We start from the raw sequence: 19,574 nt of genomic DNA, 5'->3' as shown, positions 1-19,574 counted from the left end.
CTCCATCAGTTGTTGAAGTAGGAAAATAGCATCAATGGTTGACCTTCTTGGCATAAATCTGAACTGATTTTTTTATACATTCCAACTAAACTAAAGTAGTGTCTTTAATTAGATTACCAGTACTGGAACAAAATAAATGAGTTATTAACCAAATAAGCTATTCTAATGACCTAGAAAAGTTGCAAGTGACTCAATAGGATAGATTCACCAAGCTCACACTTCTTCGAATATCGAGGATTTAGAAGGCAAAGAATCATAAAAAAATGGTTTCAAGAATTTCCTACTTCAACATCATTATCATAGCTATAAATAAGTTTTCTTGTAAAGTGAATTTGATCTATAAATCAATCTTATGTCTCAATTGTTGCTTAATCAATCTCTCATGAAGTTTCTTCTCATTGTATCCACTAACTCCATACTCTTTCCAATTAACATTCCGACATTCCATGTTGAAGGTAAATCTAATTTTCATGGACTAACTTCTTTACCCTCACTCATCCAAAATGATGTGGGAACATAGATCAAAATATTGGTATCGTATTGCCTGTCTTGAAAAAAATGGTCCATATCGGCCACTGATATGTCACATGTGCATCGGTCTGATACGCGCATAAAAAGACACCACCAACTTTGATTTTTCACCTTTTTCCCCCACTCTTTTCCTTCTTGTTTCAGTTTTCCTTTGATCAGAGATTGTTCTATGCCCAGTTCTGACTAGATCTACACATGTTTTGAAGATCAAAACAAGTATTTTGGGCTTGAATTGAAGTATTGAACGTTGGGTGCCTGATTTGAGGGAAAAAATGGTAAAAAACCTTCTTTTATATATATATATATATATATATTGTTGTAATCATGTCAGATCAACATGATAACCGTGAATCGATCAAATCATGCTTGATTGGTGTTCGATTTGGAAAATTTTCACTCTTTTTTTTTTTTTTTTTTTCGATTTTTGTTGTGATATTTTATGAAAATGTTAGAAATGTTCTTTCAAAAAAAAAAACTTTTTCAAGTAATTGCTGTAATGATGTATGAAGACAATGTTAATACTATAGATCTAAAACTTCTACACATTCATTGCTTAAATAACAATTTCACAGCATTTTTTTTTTTTTTTTTTGTATTTTCAGGCCAATTTAGCGCATTTTCTATTTATTTATTTTTCATAAATAAGCTAGGGAATGAATCGAATGATAGATCTAGGTAAATTTATGTTTTTCAAACATAGATTTACCATTTGCTACTAGATTATTATTAGTTTTTTGTATTTTCAGGCCATTTTAGACCTTTTTTGGATTTTTTTTCTTCCAAAAATCAGTTTGCGGAAATGAAAAGAACTTGTCGTTTGAACATAGATCTACCATCTATGAGCTGTAATTTTATTATTATTATTATTATTTTGTATTTAATTTTCAACCTTTTTAATTTTTTAAGTAACCAGTTTGGAGAAATGGGCATATGGATGAAATGGCAGATGAATACATTCACTCTTTTTTGTTTTTTTAATCATTTTTTTACTTAATTTTTAATTTTTTAAATAGTTGGATGTTATCATTGTCTTTATTTATTTATTTTTTATTTTAGTTGCTTTGTGAATTCATGTGTTTAGTTAATTAGTTTATTAAGTTTGTAACACAATTTCTCTTTATTTTGGTGTTTTTGCTGAGTGGACTGGCGATTGTGGATACCATCTTGTAAACTTGCAATAGGCTACTAGGTTGGGGTGTATTGGTGTTGTGGGCACTTGTTGTGTGGAGTGTGTGGACCTGTTACTGTGTTTGTTGGGTTGGACCGTTGGAGATTCGGGTCGGTGCTAGGGCTTGACAGTTGAGGTTGAAAAAATGGCCGAGAATGACAGCGAAGATGTAGGGTGGCAGCACGGTGTAAGAATATGAGGAAGTAGGCAACAAATTATGTGCAAAATATTGTAATAAGTGTGTGAGTGGGGGCATAACCAGCCTAAAACAACACTTGGCCCATCAAAAGGGTCGAGTTTCTGGGTGTCCAAGTGCCCCTAAGGAAGGGAGCAAATGAAATAAACTTGGAAGAAATTGAAGGGAAAAGGTAATGAGGGAGAAGGAGAACAAGGCTACCCTTGACACGTGTCTAGCATAGGTATTTGGTGCTAAGTCAGATGTTGGTGATGCTAAGGACATTGAGTCAAGGGCAAACTCAGATAGGGATATTACGATAGCGAGAAAAGAAAGTTTACGAGCTGTTCATGATGATGAACAATGATGTTGGATGTTTGGGAGGACTAGTTCGATGCATGATTTGGTGGGGAGTAGTGGGGTGTTGAGATATAAGTTTATAAGGGCCTCTTTGTAATAACAGGAATGAGGGGCTTATTTATACTTTCTTTATAAGGTTTTTATAAAAGAATGAGAATAGGGTAGCCGACCCTAACTTCTCCTTTTCTCTTTTCATTCTTCTTCTATCTTCTTTCTCCTGCTCTCTTCTTCCTTTCCCTCTTTCAATCTTCCAGTCCTAGCACCTACCCTCATCTTTTACTTGGTGTTAGAGCGAGGTTTAGGAGTTTTGGGTGGGACCCATTGCTGACATCATCATGTCATACGGGTGACATAAGCAGTGTACTGTCTTCTAGGTCCATTGACTCCTTCTCATTCTCATTGGGGCAGGAAGCCAGTGCCTAAAGCAGGGGCCTAGCCTAGTGCACCAACCAACGCCGAATCCCCAAGGATTCCCGGAAGAAAAGAATCCGGTTCGGGTTCAAGCTTTCCCCAGCCCCTTCTCATCAACGGACTCTTGACATATACGAAGGAGTGCGGTTCGTTCGACAAATTCCTACCTCTATATCTATCTTTGAGATATTTGGATTTTTCAAAACTCCATGGACATGCAGAAGAGAAATGCTATCCCCACTCGGACCAAGACATCACTTTTACCAAAAGTGGATTCAAAATCACGGGATCAGTAGATGTCACAGATGATGAATCCTTTTTTTTTAAAACCTCTGTCACTCTATCTTTGTTAGTGTCGTCTATAATGATTGCCAAAAGGGTTGGAAGGGATCCGTATTTGTTGTTCAGGTTGATCAGAGGGTGCAGAAATAGCTAGAACTAAATGCAGAAAGTATGGAACGCCGGCCGCCTAGCTCGTTCTTCTTTGAGATCTGGATAGAGTCGGGGGAAGCATGGATTTTAGTAGTTGTTGTTCTTGTTTCTTTAGTACCTTCAGTAGTCCCTATACCTATCATGTTCCTTGGATTATTCACAAGCGGGATTCAAGCTCTTATTTTTGGAGCCGCCCGGTGGTGTGGTACGTAGTGGTGATAGTATGCCCTGCCAAAACGGCTCCGAAACAAACAAAAAGGTGTGTGCCGCACTCACGAGGGACTACCAGTGATATACTGGAGGAAGGTGGGGATGACGTCAAGTCTACATGGCCCTTATGGGCTGGGCCACACACGTGCTACAAGGATATTCAGCGACTAATTCATCAAGAATTTTCTGTCCCTACATGAGAATAAGGGTCACAAGCTGGGGTTCCATAGAAAGAGGGTGCTTTAACTGAGTTGCCTACTAGCTTCGTCTGAGAGTCAGTCAGTAAGAATCAACAGTGCACAAATTCATGACATTTACCTTCCCCATGACATTCAACGATTCCTACAAGATGAAGACGCTTATGTTAATCGAATAACACAAGGGGACTTGGGAGACAAAACAGGTCATAAAAGGCCTTAAAGATTCAATCCAGCAATGGGTTTCCCTACAGCTACCTGATACGAAAGCTTAAATACAGACCAGAAGCAAGAAAGGCCCTAAACGGGCAAGGTAGATGGTCGCAAATAAAAGCGCTAATGTCACGACCAGTCTTTAAATTGTTAAAGCTTCCATAAAAGCCAGAACTTCCTACTCTGCTCTCACGTTCATATACCATAGCCATTGGGAAGAGGACCGAACGGAACCGTTAGTGGCTGGGAAACTGAGATCCCGCGGAGAATCAAAATGGATGGAGAAAAGTATGGCATTCAAAAGGGAGCAAGCCATGTGCAAGAATCACGCCGATCAGATGATCCTAACCCTTTGAATGGGGCCAAGTTATAACCGTCTATTGTTTATGGGCCATATATTACAGGGTTAGAATAATCAAACCAAAGTGATACTTTGGAATGATAAGCAATACAAAGTGGGATCTACCACATATATGTTTCAAGACGATGATTTGACCTATTTTGATTCTCTATCCCAAGTTTGCACCATAATTGTGGTGAAAATGTTTGCACTTGATAATTTTCCTACACGTACACACACATATATGTGCGTTTGCTAATTTCCCACCTTTATGGGGATGTTAGCAATGTCCCCAAACCATTTAAATGACACGTGGGATGCCCAATCATCAATCAGGATGGTTCATTCAATAGTACTGTAGGGAGCAAGCTATGGTGCAAGAATCACGCCATTCGGATGATCCTAACCCTCTGAATGAGGCCGAGTACAAAGATAATAGGTTTTCCCATATCTGTGACATCTGTGCATAAAATAAAGTTCATGCTAACAATTCTCTCAAAATAAATATTGCTCACTTGTGTTTCAGCAATCGACTTCCGGACAAGTTCCTTTAAGATGAAGTGTACCTGACATAAGCATGCCCTAATTAGGAAAATGAACTAAAATTGCTGGAACATAAATTTAAGGAAGTTGATCTGAACTTGTTTGAAGCAATTTAAATATGGAAGCAGAAAAAGGGTGTTACAGCATCAACTGAGGCTTCAGCTGGGCCTTTAAAGAAGCCGAGAGAACCGTCAATGAGCCTTCTGTATCCTTGTTCTGGTGCAATCAAATGGGGCTGGTAGCCATCAGCTTCTGAAATAACTTTGCGAACATTTTGTAAAGAGAGATGGCGATCAAATGGGAGCTTTCTAAGGGCAGCTGGTAACTGGTTGTCAAAAACCCCATATATCCGGTCTCCACCTGCTCGTCTGAAAGCAACACATTCTTGCATAAATAGACTTTTAATAAGAAGTTAAAAAGAAGAAAATGAACTTTATACATTTTATATGTGTAGTAGCTAAAAAGTGGATTAAAAAAAAATTAAGAAAAAATATTTTCTCCTAATAACCATGTGCGTGTGTGGACTGGTGTCAAGCACAGGAATTTTCAAAATGGGTGCATATATTAGCTAGGAACAGTCATTTATAGTGTAGTACATGGGAGGAACAGTGCAATGCTGTACATGTGCCCATGCATCAAATACTTGTATCCTACATATATGCTAGAAATGTATGTCCAGCAAGCATGCAACATGGCAATTCTTTCCAAAAACTGAGTCTTTGTTACATACAATTCATGCTGGCTAGTGTATTGGTTCAGAGTTTTTTCTATTTCTAGCAACTTCTTGCAAAGTAGCCATAATTCCTTCAGCTAACCACTATGTTTTCTGGACTTATGCATCCTTGTTCTATCCAGTGTTCGACAAGGTATTCTGTATCGGTAATGGTGGCCGTAGCGGTCACCACCATTACCGATACGGGTATTGGCCATAACGGCTGATACAGGGGCGTAACGACCATTTCGACCCCCGTAACTGTGGAAAGTTTTCTTTTGCCCGAAAAATTCTGAAAATTTATTTAGAAAATCAAGAATAATGTAAATATTTCAAATATGTATTCATTTTTTGTTTTGAACATGCTTATGGTAGTGTAACGGTCCACTCTTTGGTGAGAGTGCTGTATCGGGCTGTCTAGTGAATTGTTTAATATGATTATGTCTCTAATGTTTACACATCACAATCAAGCATTAGAACTAGAAATAAGAAAGAAGGCATAAATATTGCTTTTTAAATTTTTTTCAAAAAAGGCTCTCGCAGATCGAACATGATTTACAGAAAAAAAAATTAATTGAAAATAAAAAATGCTCACCGGATCGAACATGTGGGATATATCCCACTACTTGTGCGTTTCGTATCACACAGGTGGGATATAAGAAATATCATGGTCGATATTTAAAACACTGGTTCTATCAACCAATCAACTAAAAATAAAATAACCAAGAGTGGCATGTTTGACATTCAAAAGGAAACTCTCCGTGGCATGTAAGTTTTCAGTAAATACAGAAAAGATGCCCAATGCACATACCCTCCATCAAGATGCTCTTTAAATACACGATCAAATGCACGGCACATATCCAAAATTGTGTACAGCTGGGCCTGTAGGTACAGAAGATGAACACCACAGTAAATAAACAGACGGTTTATCCCATTCTAAATAGTTAACAAAAATGATTTTCAAATAAGTTTCTTAAATTTTACCCCGGCATCAACTCCAATAGGCCTGCCGAGATGGTCAAGCTCTGCTTCAAGGTCAGCAATTGTTTTATTAATTAAAGCTATAATGCTCGGTATGCGTTGCCTGATTACAGCCTCCAAATGCTGCATAAAAAGCAGCCGATTGTTGGAATTTTGTTTCAAAATTCAATAAATCCATGTAGGTAAAATCCTCAAAATAACTGGGACCCACATTTGACAGAAGTTTTGCAAGATACTCCGAACCCATTTTGTTTGCCAAGTGTCCATAATCAGGACTAGATTGGAAGTATTCACGCTCCCTTCGGCGAGCAGCAATCATGTCAACATTCTTGTTGATATCTGCTTGTGAGCGGTTGACAATTCCAACCCAAGGATGCTGCAGACGGTATGCTTTTCCTTCAAGGACCTTAAACAGGCATAAATAACAATAAGTTTAAGTGCACATAAATAATTTGCCAACTTGATCAAAGTAAAATAACCATGCAATAATATTCCCAAAACAGCACTCTCAATTAAGCAACAAAAAACTGTGATGGGCACAATTGCAATGTAACAGAGTCAATATAGCAAGGAATCAGGAACCCGGGCCTTGCAATTTAGGGTGTGCTAAGGCTCCCAGTCGGCAGTCCTGTACATGTAGGAAATATGGTTTGGTGATCCAATGACTCCCTCTGCGGATGGGGTGTACCCAAAACTCTCACAGATTGGAAGATCTTAACCGTTTTGGTTGCCGACCTACAGTTAGGAAGTCTTAAGAAAAAAGATACGGCAACTGTCCACCAATGGTCTCCGGCTCCTCAGGTAAGTTGCCAGAGACACATCCCCACAAAAGAATGATGTGGGCTTTGTGTCCGGCGTGCCTTACCTTACCTTACCTTACCGCCTGGATGCTCCTATTTCCAAGGCTACCGATGTTCCTATTTCCAAGGCTACCAAAAACAAAAATGTCCACATTCAATGGAAAAAGGGGCAAAGATCAAGGGGATAACATCTCCCAATCTGGGAGATTTTTTGGGCATCCCCCATCCACAGTGGGGCCCATTGTCTGGATAACTGAACCATGGGCGCAAATGTACATAATTGAAAGCACCAATGAACTGTGCATTTCTCAAGGTTTGGGTTCCTCTAACATAAAGTGCCATGCATATTTGGAGCTATAAGCACAATTGCAATCAGATGTGTAATGGATAACTGCCTACATCCTGAGCATTGGTGCCCTTGTCCATCAGATCAAGTTTTGTTAACACTCCAAATGTTCTTTCACCTGAAAAAAGAGAAAGAATCACCAATACATACAAAACAAAGTAAACAAATACCCATAACAAATCTGTGCTATGGGAAAGTTCTTACATAATTTGCAACATACATGACATATTTCACAGTACCTGAAGGATCGACTTCACGTGCAAGCTTTATAGCATCTGAAGTTGCAATATCTTGATTAGCTGGAGAAATGGCCAATATGATGGAATTCGGCTACAATAAATGGAAAAGAAAATCAGTTTGCAGCATTCAAATAGTCAACCAGCAAATTGTTGTAACAATATTTAGACAGAAGAATATGCAAAGATTGATAATGAAGACACCGGTAGGCAATTTATAGATAGAAGAATGTTGCATAATCTATCAAAAAAAAAAAAAAAAAAAAAAAAAAAAGAAAAAGAAAAAAAAAAGAAAGAAAAAAGAAAAAAGAAAAAAGAAGAAGAAGATGTGCACAAGGACAAACAACATATTAGCTTTTGAAAGAGAATTTCATCATATAAACAGTCAGCTAAGTAATCTTCTCAGACCTTAAAGGCACATACAATTAAGGAAGAAACCAATGAGCATAGAGAAATTGAGATGCAATTCTCAGCACCTTTGCTGAGTGTTTCATATTATCTCATCATATCTCACCTTTTCAACATAAGACCGAACCATGTTTTCAATATCTTCAACAATGCTCTCTGGCTGTCCCTCTGCAAAGACAATAACCATTATTTTCCAGAATAAAGAAACCACTACTTGTTTAACATAAAGAATGCTGAAGCGATTGACTTTTGAAAGAATTACCTATAGCAACTTTTGTCAGCCCAGGTAGATCTATGAGTGTTAAGTTCACAACTGCAAAAGAAAATAAAGCAATTAATGGACAAACATAATAACAATGGGAGCCCAAGAAAAGCCTACACAAAAGGCGTAGTATATCCTCTTAGAATATGAGAGAGAAGAATTGCAGGAAAACAAACAGCTTCCATGGCAAAAAGAATTCCAATTGAAACAAAATAAACATAGAATCTAGGGAGTACATTGTGATAATCCTCCCTTTTGACAAGTCAGAAACTCAAACTCTTACTATTTGGGAGAGCATACATTCAACTTAATCTAAATCAGATTTGTAGTCCACATGAACTTGAAACATGCTGATTCATGGGTATGGCGCATTGACAAGCTTATTGATGGCCCAATATTATGATGCTGATCATCTTTATCCAATTCTATAACGCATGTTCTCAAATGCATTCTTTGAACAATAAAATAGTCAAAACATTTTGTTGCCACAAGAGAGTTATCTCCATTCAAGCCAAGGAGATCTTTGAAACTCAAGATTCTCCCCAAACCAGCCTTTGATCACTACCCTATTCTCTTAGAAGTCAACGAAATCAATTGGGGCTCGAAACCCTTCAAGTTTGAGCTTGCTTAGCTTGAAGTGGAGAGTTTTCACTCTCTAGTTGCTGAATGGTGGGTCTCTTTTATGATTGAGGGTCGCCTTGGTTTTTTTCATTCCAAAAAATTGCAGATGTTGAAGATTAAACTCAAAGCTTGGCATCGTGAGATTTTTAGCCAAAGGGAATAGGAGATGGTGTCTCCTCTCTACAAGATTCAGTGTCTGGATATCAAGGGAGAAGGAGGCTAGTTGTCGGAGGAAGATCTTTCGTTGAGAGCTAAGTTGTCTGCTAACTATTCTTCCTGCCTTATGGAGGAAGAGATAAAATGGCGTCAATGTTCCCAGGTAGTATGGAAGGAAGGAGATAAAAACATAATTTTTCCACGGGATAGCTAGTGCTAGAGCACCTGCAACAGTATCTCTTCGCTCTTGGTGGACAATGAAATGTTACTGACAAAGATCACATATGTGGTTCTATTGTCAGCTTCTATTCTCTCCTCCTTTCGGATGAAGGCAAGGATCATTCTAAGTTAGATAATTTGGAATTTGACAATATCTCTCAAGAAGAAGTAAATTCTCTTGAGAACGATCCTTTTGGACGATATTGAGCAGCTAGTCTAAGATCTCAGACGGGACAAATCGCTAGGTCTTGATGGGTTCCCATTGGCCTTTTTCTAGTCTTTCTAGGATCTGGCTAAGATGAACCTGATGAAGACATCCAAGTACCATACTAGAGGAAGAGGGTTGGGCCAGTCTCCTTATAGCTAGACTACTATTACATGGGGCCCACTTGGCCCAATTCACATTCCTAACCACGTTGGAGACCCCACATGCATGTTCATGCATCTTTGAAGACCCCATACTGGGAAGATGTATGTGGGCTGCATACAGGAGATTGATGGACATGGTGATCAGACCGTTGGATCATTATCATTGAGCATCTTGATCATGGACCCCCATGGGCCACAAAATAATTTACTTTAGATTATTTACATGCTTCGTTACTTTTGGTGTAACTTATATTTGTGTTAACATTAGGGAGTTCGGAACAACTATTAATTTATTAAGAGTCTTTATGTTGAGAATCTTATCTGAGAGCGCCTTTTGTAAAATGTCTTTTCTGAGACTATAAAAGAGAAAAGGGGGTGTGTGGAGCCCTAATACCATTATTTTGAAAAAAAAAAGCTTTGTGTTTTCTCTTCTTCATGTGATTTGAAAAATACTCAATGTGATTTGGAGCTTGGATGTGGTGTGATTCCATTCCCCATTCAATGAAGGTGCGAGACTTCCATATATCATCTTCCTTCTCCCTTCCTTTCTATCCAAAAGAGGTTTTTTTTTCCAAAAACTTCATCTTTCTTATTCCCTTTCTATTTAAAACTATCCAAATCATCTTTTTCTTCAACTTTTCATCATCCAACTTCAACCCCAGCCGAAATTAATCATTGAGGACCCCAAAATCCCTAAATTCCCTAATCCAAAACCTTATTTCCCCTCTACCAATACCTAAATCCATCAATCCCCTCAGCCAATTGATGAGGACATCACTTCACGTACACCTTTGCGTACATATTAGAGGCGGCGGGCCACACCGATTTCTCTATGGTTAGGCGAGTACCCTTGATCATGTGAAGACCCCATGTGCATGTGCGAGCATCTGAAAGACCCCACACTGGGAAGATATACAAGGGCTGCTTTAGGGAGTGGTTTGGACCGTCAGATTCGAGAGACATGACAATTGGGCCATTGGATCACACAGATCACATGATCGGGCCATTGATTGTAGATTGTCTTCATCAGTTTTTAGACTTTATCATCTTTTAGGATTTTGTTTATGATTACTTTATGTTTGGATACCTTATGAGTGATTTTAGTTGATTTTTCTTTAGACTAGGGCATTCTCATCAAATTTCATAAGACAGTGTTGAATTTGTAATTTTTGAAAGTTATTGAAGCTATAAAAGAAGGGGGGGGGGGGTGGCGGTGGTGTGACCTCTCTTCACTAGGTTTTTTTGAGAAAAAAAGAAGAAGAGAAAAGCTCTTTTCTTCTTCTTCCATCTTCATGTGATTTGGAAGGAAGATTGGTGCGAAGTTAATCTTTATTAATAGAGGTGTGAGGTCTCCATCTATCACTCTCATTATCATCCCCTCATCAACCATTGAGGTATTCTTCAAGTTGTTCAATTTTCTCCATCCCAAACCTTCCCCATTCTTCCAATCCTTCATCCTTCCACACTTATCGACGAACCAAACCCTCACAACCTAGCCCACACGTGTGACCGTATGACCACACGTGTGAATCCATAGGGTTGGCTATATGGCCACTTTCTTGTCCCATTGGTTTTCCATTACCCTTACATCAAAACCCTACTCTTCTTAACCCTAAACCTATAAATCTCTAATTTTTCTATTTCCCCAAATTACCAAACCATAATTCTACACATCCTTCAATTAAGCCCAAATCCTTACAACCATTCTATCCAAAACCCTAATTCCTTTATCCTAGTACCTAAACCCTTTAACCCCTCTACCCAATTACCCTATTAATCCTAATTCCAAGTTTTCCCTAATTTTTCCTAAACCCTAATTTCACCCTATATAATATTTTAGGCCTTCTCCTTTAAAATAGGCTTTACCCTATGCTACTTGGATGTCCCTACATCCATTAGATCGTAGTTTCCTTTATTTAATGGCCCTGTAGGATGATGCTTGTTAACCTAAGCTAGAATCACGCATGATCTTCTTTTGGGATTTTGATACTTGTGATGATGATAGCAAGTTTTGTGTTTTTTATTAATTAAGTTAATTTTGCTGCTTGTTCTCACACAATATTTAAGTTCATGCATCAGTCCTACATCAATTTGGTATCAAAGTCCATAGGTTTAGCATAAGATTTTTGTGTTGCATCTAGGTTAGAGTCACATCTGGAGTTAGTAGATCATACATTGCATATAGGATCATATTGCTGATTTATTTATTTATTTTTTTGTCATAGTTGGGAGAGTATCTTATTGTTTCTAGTGTGTCCAGTTTGATCTTTAGGTTGGTTTTATCATTGTCATAACATTGTCTAGGACCTAGGGTTTCCTTTTGGAGTTTCCTTGTGTATGCCACTCGTTCGAGACGTGGTTTTAGTCTACAACCCATAATGAATGTAGAGCAAATTGCCGAGGCACTTAATGCTATCAATAACCATCTGACGACCACTGAAGCGCACAATAGAACCACTACCACTTAATTAACCGCGACCAATGTGCGCGTCAATCAACTTGAGGCCTTCTTACAGGCAAACCCTGGCACTGGTGAAGATATTCAATCTTAGGCTGAAGATCAAGTTGAGGGCGTGGTCATGGCCAAGGCGTTGGTCGTGTTGAGCACAAGTGCCACCACAACGTGAGGAGCGTTATGACTGTCATGATCTAGATGCACAAGTCATGAAGGGTGTAAAAGTTGAGGCTCCCAGTTTTGATGGTCGCTTGGACCCTAAAGCATTCCTTGATTAGGTGGCAAACATGGACCACTATTTTGAGTGGTATGATATGTCTGATGCTCATCAAGTGAGATTTGACAAGATGAAGTTAGTGGGCCAAGCCAAACCTTTTTGGACCAATATGGAGTGTAAAATTGAAAGGAGAGAACCCCCAGTTGCGCACTAGGCTGAAATGAAAGATATCCTTAAAGAAAAGTATCTCCCTCTTTCTTATCGCCGGAGGCTTTTAGACCAGTGGCAGGCCTTGCGCCAAGGACCCATGACTGTGTCAAATTACATCGTTAGGTTCGAGGAATACATGATGCGATGTGACATTGAGGAAGACCCGATGATTACATTGTCCAGATTCAGGAGGGGCATCTAATTCGCGATCCAACGAGAACTTTATTCTCGTGACATTGGCACATTAGAGCACATGTACCAAGTAGTGCAAGACATAGAACACTATCTCAAAGCACTAGTTGATAAGCGTTATGACTCTCGGGATCCAAGTATCAAGACTTACCCTCAAGGGACTAAGCCTAACATGGGGAGTCAGTCTAGACCCTAAATTGGTTTCCAGTCTAACCTTAGAGATGTTAAAGGAAAATGGATAGCAAGCGTTAGCTCTAGGGGAGGTGAACAAATGCGATGCTTCAATTGCCAAGGATTTGGTCACTTTGCGCATTAGTGTCCCTCAAAAGATAGGAACAAGGCCCTAGTGATTGACGATGGTGAGGAAGAAGGAGATAAATAGGGCGATTTTGAAGAAATCTATCAGCCTAATATCACTGGTGCTAGTGATGAGGAAGCAGAATAAGAAGAGACCACACCAGTTGCAGTAGTCAGGTGCGCCTTGACCAATGCTATGAAGAACGATGACTGGCGTTGGACTACAATATTTTACACCTATGCAAAATGTGGAGAGAAGAATTGTAAGGTGATCGTCGATAATGGTAGCTGTACCAATGTGGTCTCCACTAACACTTTATCCCGTCTGGGTTTGAAACCTAAAATGTACCCTCAGCCCTATAGTGTCATGGGTGGATGCATCCTCCATGCTTGTTATCCAATGATGTCTTGTTCCTGTTAACTTTGGATACTGTCTAGATTTGATGTGGTGCGACGTTTTACCTATAGATGTTAGACACATCATTTTGGGACAGCTTTGGTTATTTGACTATGATGTGACAATATACAGCCGCTTAAATGTGTGCTTATGCATCAAGACAATAAGATCACTCTAGTTCCTCTCCCACCAAAAAGCAATGCAAAGAAGAAGCTGAGGGGAAGTCGAGTAATCCAAGGGATACGAGGAAATGTGTGCTTATGCATCAAGACAATAAGATCACTCTAGTTCCTCTCCCACCAAAAAGCAATGCAAAGAAGAAGCTGAGGGGAAGTCGAGTAATCCAAGGGATACGAGGAAATTCCAACCTAAGTCTCTTCATGTTATCAACGCCAAGGAGTTTGAGAGAAAGACTATGGTGGATTTGATGGTGTGCGCCTTAGTGGCTAGAGAAGTTACACCCGAGGTTAGTATAGAGGGACCCCCTAAGGTGAAGCCGATTGTGATGAGTTTCATGATATATTTCCAGAGGACTTACCAGATGAGCTTTTACCCATGAGGGACATCCAACATGCCATTGATCTTGTCCTTGAGTCGACTATACCAAACCTTCCACATCATCGAATGAACCCTACGGAGCATACAAAGTTAAAGAGGCAAGTAGATGAGCTCCTTAGAAATGGTTTCATTCAAGAGAGTTTGAGTTCATGTGCTGTGTCAGCGCTTCTCACACTCAAGAAAGATGGCACATGTGTGTGGACAGTAGAGCGATCAACAAAATCATGGTCAAGTACCAATTTCCCATACCGCGTCTTGATGATATGTTAGACATGATGGCGGGTGCCACAATCTTGTCGAAGATTGACATCAAGAGCGGGTATCACTAAATATGTATACACCCAGGAGACGAGTGGAAGACAACCTTCAAGACGAAGGATGGACTATACGAGTGGCTAGTCATGCCGTTTGGCTTGACTAACGCCCCGAGTACATTTATGAGAGTGATGATCAAGGTGTTGAGACCCTTTATGGGTAAGTTCCTTATGGAGTATTTTGATGACATTCTTATCTATAACACATCAAAGGAACAATATCTCCACCATCTGAGGCAAGTTTGCGGGGTCCTCAAAACTGAGAAGTTCTACACCAACCTTAAGAAGTGCACATTCATGTCAAAAAACGTTATCTTCTTAGGGTTCATCGTATCATCTGAGAGCACAAGAGCAGACCTTGAGAAAGTCAGGGCCATAGTTGAGTGGCTTGAACCGCGCAATATTTAAGAGGTGTGAAGCTTTCATGGCTTATCAACTTTTTATAGGTGGTTCATTAGAGATTTAGCTCTATCGTGGCTCCCATCACGGATTACATCAAGAAAGGGGAGTTTGTATGGACTAAAGCTGCCTCTAAAGCATTTAAGGAGATTAAGGGAAAGATGAGTGAAGCCCCTGTCATGCGCCTTCCATACTTTTCTAAAGTCTTTGAGGTTACGTGTGATGCATCTAGGGTAGGTATAGGTGGAGTGCTTAGTCAGAAAGGGCACCTCGTTGCTTAGTTTAGTGAGAAGTTGAATAAGGCAAAGCAGCGGTATTTCACCTATGACAAAGAGTTCTATGTGGTTGTCCAATCCTTGCGCCATTGGCGGCATTATTTATTACCGCAAGAATTTATCTTGTTCTCTGACTATGAGGCATTATGTTACCTCATTCCCAAAAGAAACTAAGCCCTAGGCATGCTGAATGGGTCCAATTTCTTTAGGAATATTCCTTTGTTCTTAAACATAAGGCTAGGGTCAAGAACAAACCTATTGATGCCTTTAGTCGTCGTGTGACACTACTCCATAGTATGAGAGTGGAAGTGACTTGGTTTAATCGGTTGAGAGAAGAGTATCTTACATGCCCAGACTTTGGTGATTTGTATACGTCACTACGAGATGGTCAGTCGACCGACAATCGCGGGTTTGTCATCATCAATGAGTTCCTATTTAAAGGTGACAAACTCTGCATTCTCCATACCTCCCTCCATGATTTCCTAGCTTGAGAACTTCATGCAGGAGGGGTAGCCGGTCATTTGGGGAGGGACAAGACCATTGCTCTTGTGGAGAATAGATTTTATTGGCGAAGTCTCAAGCAAGATGTAGTCAAGATCATTAAGCAATATAGGACTTGCTAATTGACAAAGCGAAGAAAGAAAAATACAGGATTGTATACACCTTTGCCAGTACCCTATGCTCCGTGGTATGACATTAGTATGGATTCATATTAGGCTTACCAAAAACTATCAAGAAACACGATTCCATATTTGTGGTTGTGGACCATTTTTCCAAAATGGCCCATTTCATTCCGTGCTCGAAAACGTCAGATGCCTCTAACGTGGCTAAGCTTTTCTTTGGAGAGGTAGTGCGTTTACATGGTCTACCTATGACCATAGTGTCTGATCGTTATGTACGCTTTATGAGCTATTTTTGGAAGACACTATGGCACATGATGGGGACAAGGCTTCAATTTTCATCTGCCTATCACCCTCAAACAGACGGTCAGACTGAGGTTGTCAATAGGAGTCTGGGAAACTTTCTTAAATGCCTTGTGGGTGATCACGTCAGAACTTGGGATACTGTTTTGCCTATAGCCGAATTAGCATATAATAGTTCCATTAATAGGCCCATAGGCATGAGTCCATTTGAGGTTGTGCATGGCTATAAACCTAGGAAACCTGTAAATCTCATACCTATGTCTGTGTCCCATAGGCCATCTAAGTCAGTACATGAGTTTACATGTCACATACATGAGTTGCATAGTGAGATCAGGAAGCGAATAAACGCAAGGAATGAAAAATACAAAGCATTTACTGACTCTCATCGCAGGTTTCATGAATTCCAAGTAGAAGATTACGTCATAGTTTGTATGAAGCCTGAATGGTTGCCACATGGGGCCGTTAAAAAGTTACAAGTGCATAGTGCAGGACTATACAAAATACTGCAGAAAATGGGTTCTAATGCGTATGTGGTAGACATTCCACCTACCATGGGAATTAGCTCTACTTCTAATGTGAAAGATCTAGTACGATACAAGGGCCTTACTACTTCGCCTTCTGATCCATTCTCAGGCCCTCCCACAGATCATTACCTAGTCCCAAACCCATGGCCCCTACCTGACCAATCATCCCAACCTTTGCCACCCTTACCCTCATTGCCTGCTCGAAGTGAACAAGTTGAAGACATATTGGATGCATAAGCGGTTTCCACTCGCCATGAGGGATTTCAGAAATTCCACGTTAAGTGGAAGCACAAGCCGATTTCATATAGTACTTGGATTACAGAGGGCGAGCTACAATATTTGGATCCAGACATCTTGGAGCGCTACAGGAATTTTAGTCCGCCTAAGGCGAACTCTTCTCAGTCGAGGAGAGATGATGAGGACATTACTTCATGTACACCTTTGCGTACATATCAAATGAGGAGGTGGGCTGCACTAATTTCCTTGTGGTTAGGCGAGTACCAATGATCATGTGAAAACCCCATGTGCATGTGTGACATTTGGAAAACCCCGGACTGGGAAGATGCATATGGGTTGCTTTAGAGAGTGGTTTGGACTGTCAGATTCGGAGGGGGGGTATCAAACGCTTAAATTTGGTTAATTTTGCTCTTTCGGGCAAATAGTAGGGGTATCAATGGGTCGAGTTGCCGCCTCGGACTCCCAAGGCCTAGCCTGCCTTGAGCCTTAAACTTCAAGCTCGTTTATAAACAGGCCGAGCTTGGACTAGGATGTTTAGAAGCCCATTGGCCCGGCCCGTTAGGGTTTAAACCGTCCTTTCGAGAGTGCGGATGAGGTGAGGCAAGTGTTTCAACTTATGGTGAGGTCCTGACCATGGGGCCCACCTCGATGTAAATGTTGTATATTGACGTCATCCATCCAGTTTTCTAGCTCATTTTAGGACAGTATCAAAAATGAGACAGATCCAAATCTCAGGTGGACCATACCAGAGGAAAAGAATGGTGATTGAATGCCCACCATTAAAAGCTTCCTAGGGCCCACTATAATGTTTATTTGCCATCCAACCTGTTGATAAGGTCACACAGACCTAGATAATGGGAAAACACAAATAGAAGCTTGATCCACAAACTTAGTGGCCCCTAAATAGTTTTTAATGATGGGAATTCAATCCATATTGTATGGTACACCTTAGTTTGGATCTGCCTCATTTTTGGGACTATGCCCTAAAGTGAGGTGGAAAAATAGATGGACAACATGGATATACAACACGTGCATCGAGGTGGCTCCCACGGTCAGGGTCTCACCCAGTAAGTCGTTACCCCTGGATTTTTAATGCATTAAATATTGATAAATGAGAAGAGAGGAATCGGGAAAGGACCAATTAGTGTGTCACCCCATGTTATGCTTAGGGACCAAAAATCAAACCCATATGTATTTCAAGTGGACCACATAATTGGAACCAGTGTAAATGGCAATGCTTACTCTTTAAACTACTTCCCTTCTTATGGGCCATCTAAATAACTGATGGGGTTGAGTTTGGGCCCCAGCCCTAAAATTTGGTGTGGTATCTAATGGTTAGAGTGAATTTTCTATAATCATCATAGTGGGTCCTGCAAATATCAAGGGTGGACGTCACACTCTTGACTGTTTCCTTTGGTATGGACCACCTAAATCACTAGTTAGCCTAAAATTTTGGCTATCCACCTAAAGTAGGATTATCCATCTAATGTTTGGAGTGGATCTCACACATCATGAGGGAGCCATTTTACGTGCATCTTACGCATCAAGAGGGAGGGAAATTATTTCCCACATCTATTGGAAAAGTAGTTGGTGGCTTGGGTGGGCTCTGCCTTGATGTTGATGTGAAATCCACGCTATTCATCAAGTGTGTCACCATGTTAGGTCAATGGTCCAAAAATCAGCCCCGTACTTAATTTGAGTGGGCCACACAATTGGAAAAAGTATACAGGGCAAGGGTCACCCTCCGAACTATTTCCCTTGGTGTGGTCCACCTGAATCTTGGATGGGCCCCAATTTTCAGCCATGTGCCTAAATATCGGCGTGGCATCTAATTGTTGGAGTGGATTTTATATAATTATCATGGTGGGCACTATAATAATCAAGGGTGGACGTCTCTCTCGTAACTGTTTTCTTTAGTGTGGCCCACCTGAATCATAGTTAAGACTAATCTTTTCATCCTTGGCCTAGAACAGTGGGCCCCTTTAAAAATCAAGGGCGTCCGACAAAACTTCACTGAGCGGGTCGGGCCCAGGCTGGACGTTTTTTGGCCCGTCACGGGCCCGCGCCGTGTTTGGGCTAACCTTGAAAGATGCGGGCGGGGCTTGGACAAAGGTTGGCCCATCCCTACCCCAGCCCGTTGACACCCCTAGCAAATGGGTGTGGCATTTTGGTAAGGGATTAGTTTATGGAGATCTATCATCTCTATTAAATATGGTTATTCTCGCATGGGATGGTGAACCAAAAAGACTTCCTTTTATTGATCATCCTTTATTTGGAAAGGAATTGCCCTAGTGGTCTCCTTAGTGTTCGAAGGTCTAGGTTTTTTTCGTGGGTAATGGAGAAAGGATTAGATTTTGGGAGGATATCTGGTGTGGACATTGCTCACTTAGATCTGGCCTCCCTCTATCCTGATGTGAATATTTCCGTACTAACTACTTCTCAGGCAGTGGTGAGGATGGGATCTAGCTTCCCCTATTCAGAAGGGACTTATGGGATTATGAGATTATTAGCTTAGCGAGTCCCTTGTCTCATTTGTACGGTGTGTGTCACTCCTCCTAGAGAGAAAGATTCATTGATTTGGAGACAGTAGTTTGGGATCTTTTTCAATTCAGTCTTTCTATAGCATCCTTTCTAAGTTTGTACCTTCATGCATCTACTATCACATGGGTCAAGTCTTGTCCTAGCACAAGGAGAACAAAATGCTGGCAAAAAGGATTGAATAGATAATCTACCCGCCTCTCCAATCTCCACACCCAACCATCTCACTCGGTTATAGAAGAGACATGACTCTGCAGCAGATTACATTTGCCAATCATCTCTTTTAATTATTCATGTGTCAAATTCCTGCAGCAAGGAACCCAGACCACAGGGCCACCCAAGAACGGG

At 40.4% G+C, this 19,574-nt stretch overlaps 1 protein-coding gene across 2 annotated transcripts in view; it reads right to left on the bottom strand.

The window, feature by feature from the left end:
- LOC131227067 (phragmoplastin DRP1C) overlaps nt 1-19,574 on the bottom strand; it is a 31,070-nt gene that overhangs the window by 6,608 nt on the left and 4,888 nt on the right. For both annotated transcript variants that reach the window (XM_058222774.1, XM_058222773.1), the window contains exons 6-14: nt 8,326-8,376; nt 8,170-8,231; nt 7,659-7,749; nt 7,473-7,537; nt 6,485-6,679; nt 6,277-6,396; nt 6,104-6,174; nt 4,723-4,948; nt 4,553-4,603 (exon numbers count right to left, since the gene is read on the bottom strand). In XM_058222774.1, the coding sequence (XP_058078757.1) occupies nt 4,553-4,603; nt 4,723-4,948; nt 6,104-6,174; nt 6,277-6,396; nt 6,485-6,679; nt 7,473-7,537; nt 7,659-7,749; nt 8,170-8,231; nt 8,326-8,376 (932 nt within the window). The remainder of the gene's footprint in view (nt 1-4,552; nt 4,604-4,722; nt 4,949-6,103; nt 6,175-6,276; nt 6,397-6,484; nt 6,680-7,472; nt 7,538-7,658; nt 7,750-8,169; nt 8,232-8,325; nt 8,377-19,574) is intronic.

Source organism: Magnolia sinica, chromosome 15 (assembly GCF_029962835.1).
Source record: "Magnolia sinica isolate HGM2019 chromosome 15, MsV1, whole genome shotgun sequence".
Classification (NCBI taxonomy): Eukaryota; Viridiplantae; Streptophyta; class Magnoliopsida; order Magnoliales; family Magnoliaceae; genus Magnolia; species Magnolia sinica.
This window is presented reverse-complemented; position numbering and strand designations above follow the sequence as displayed.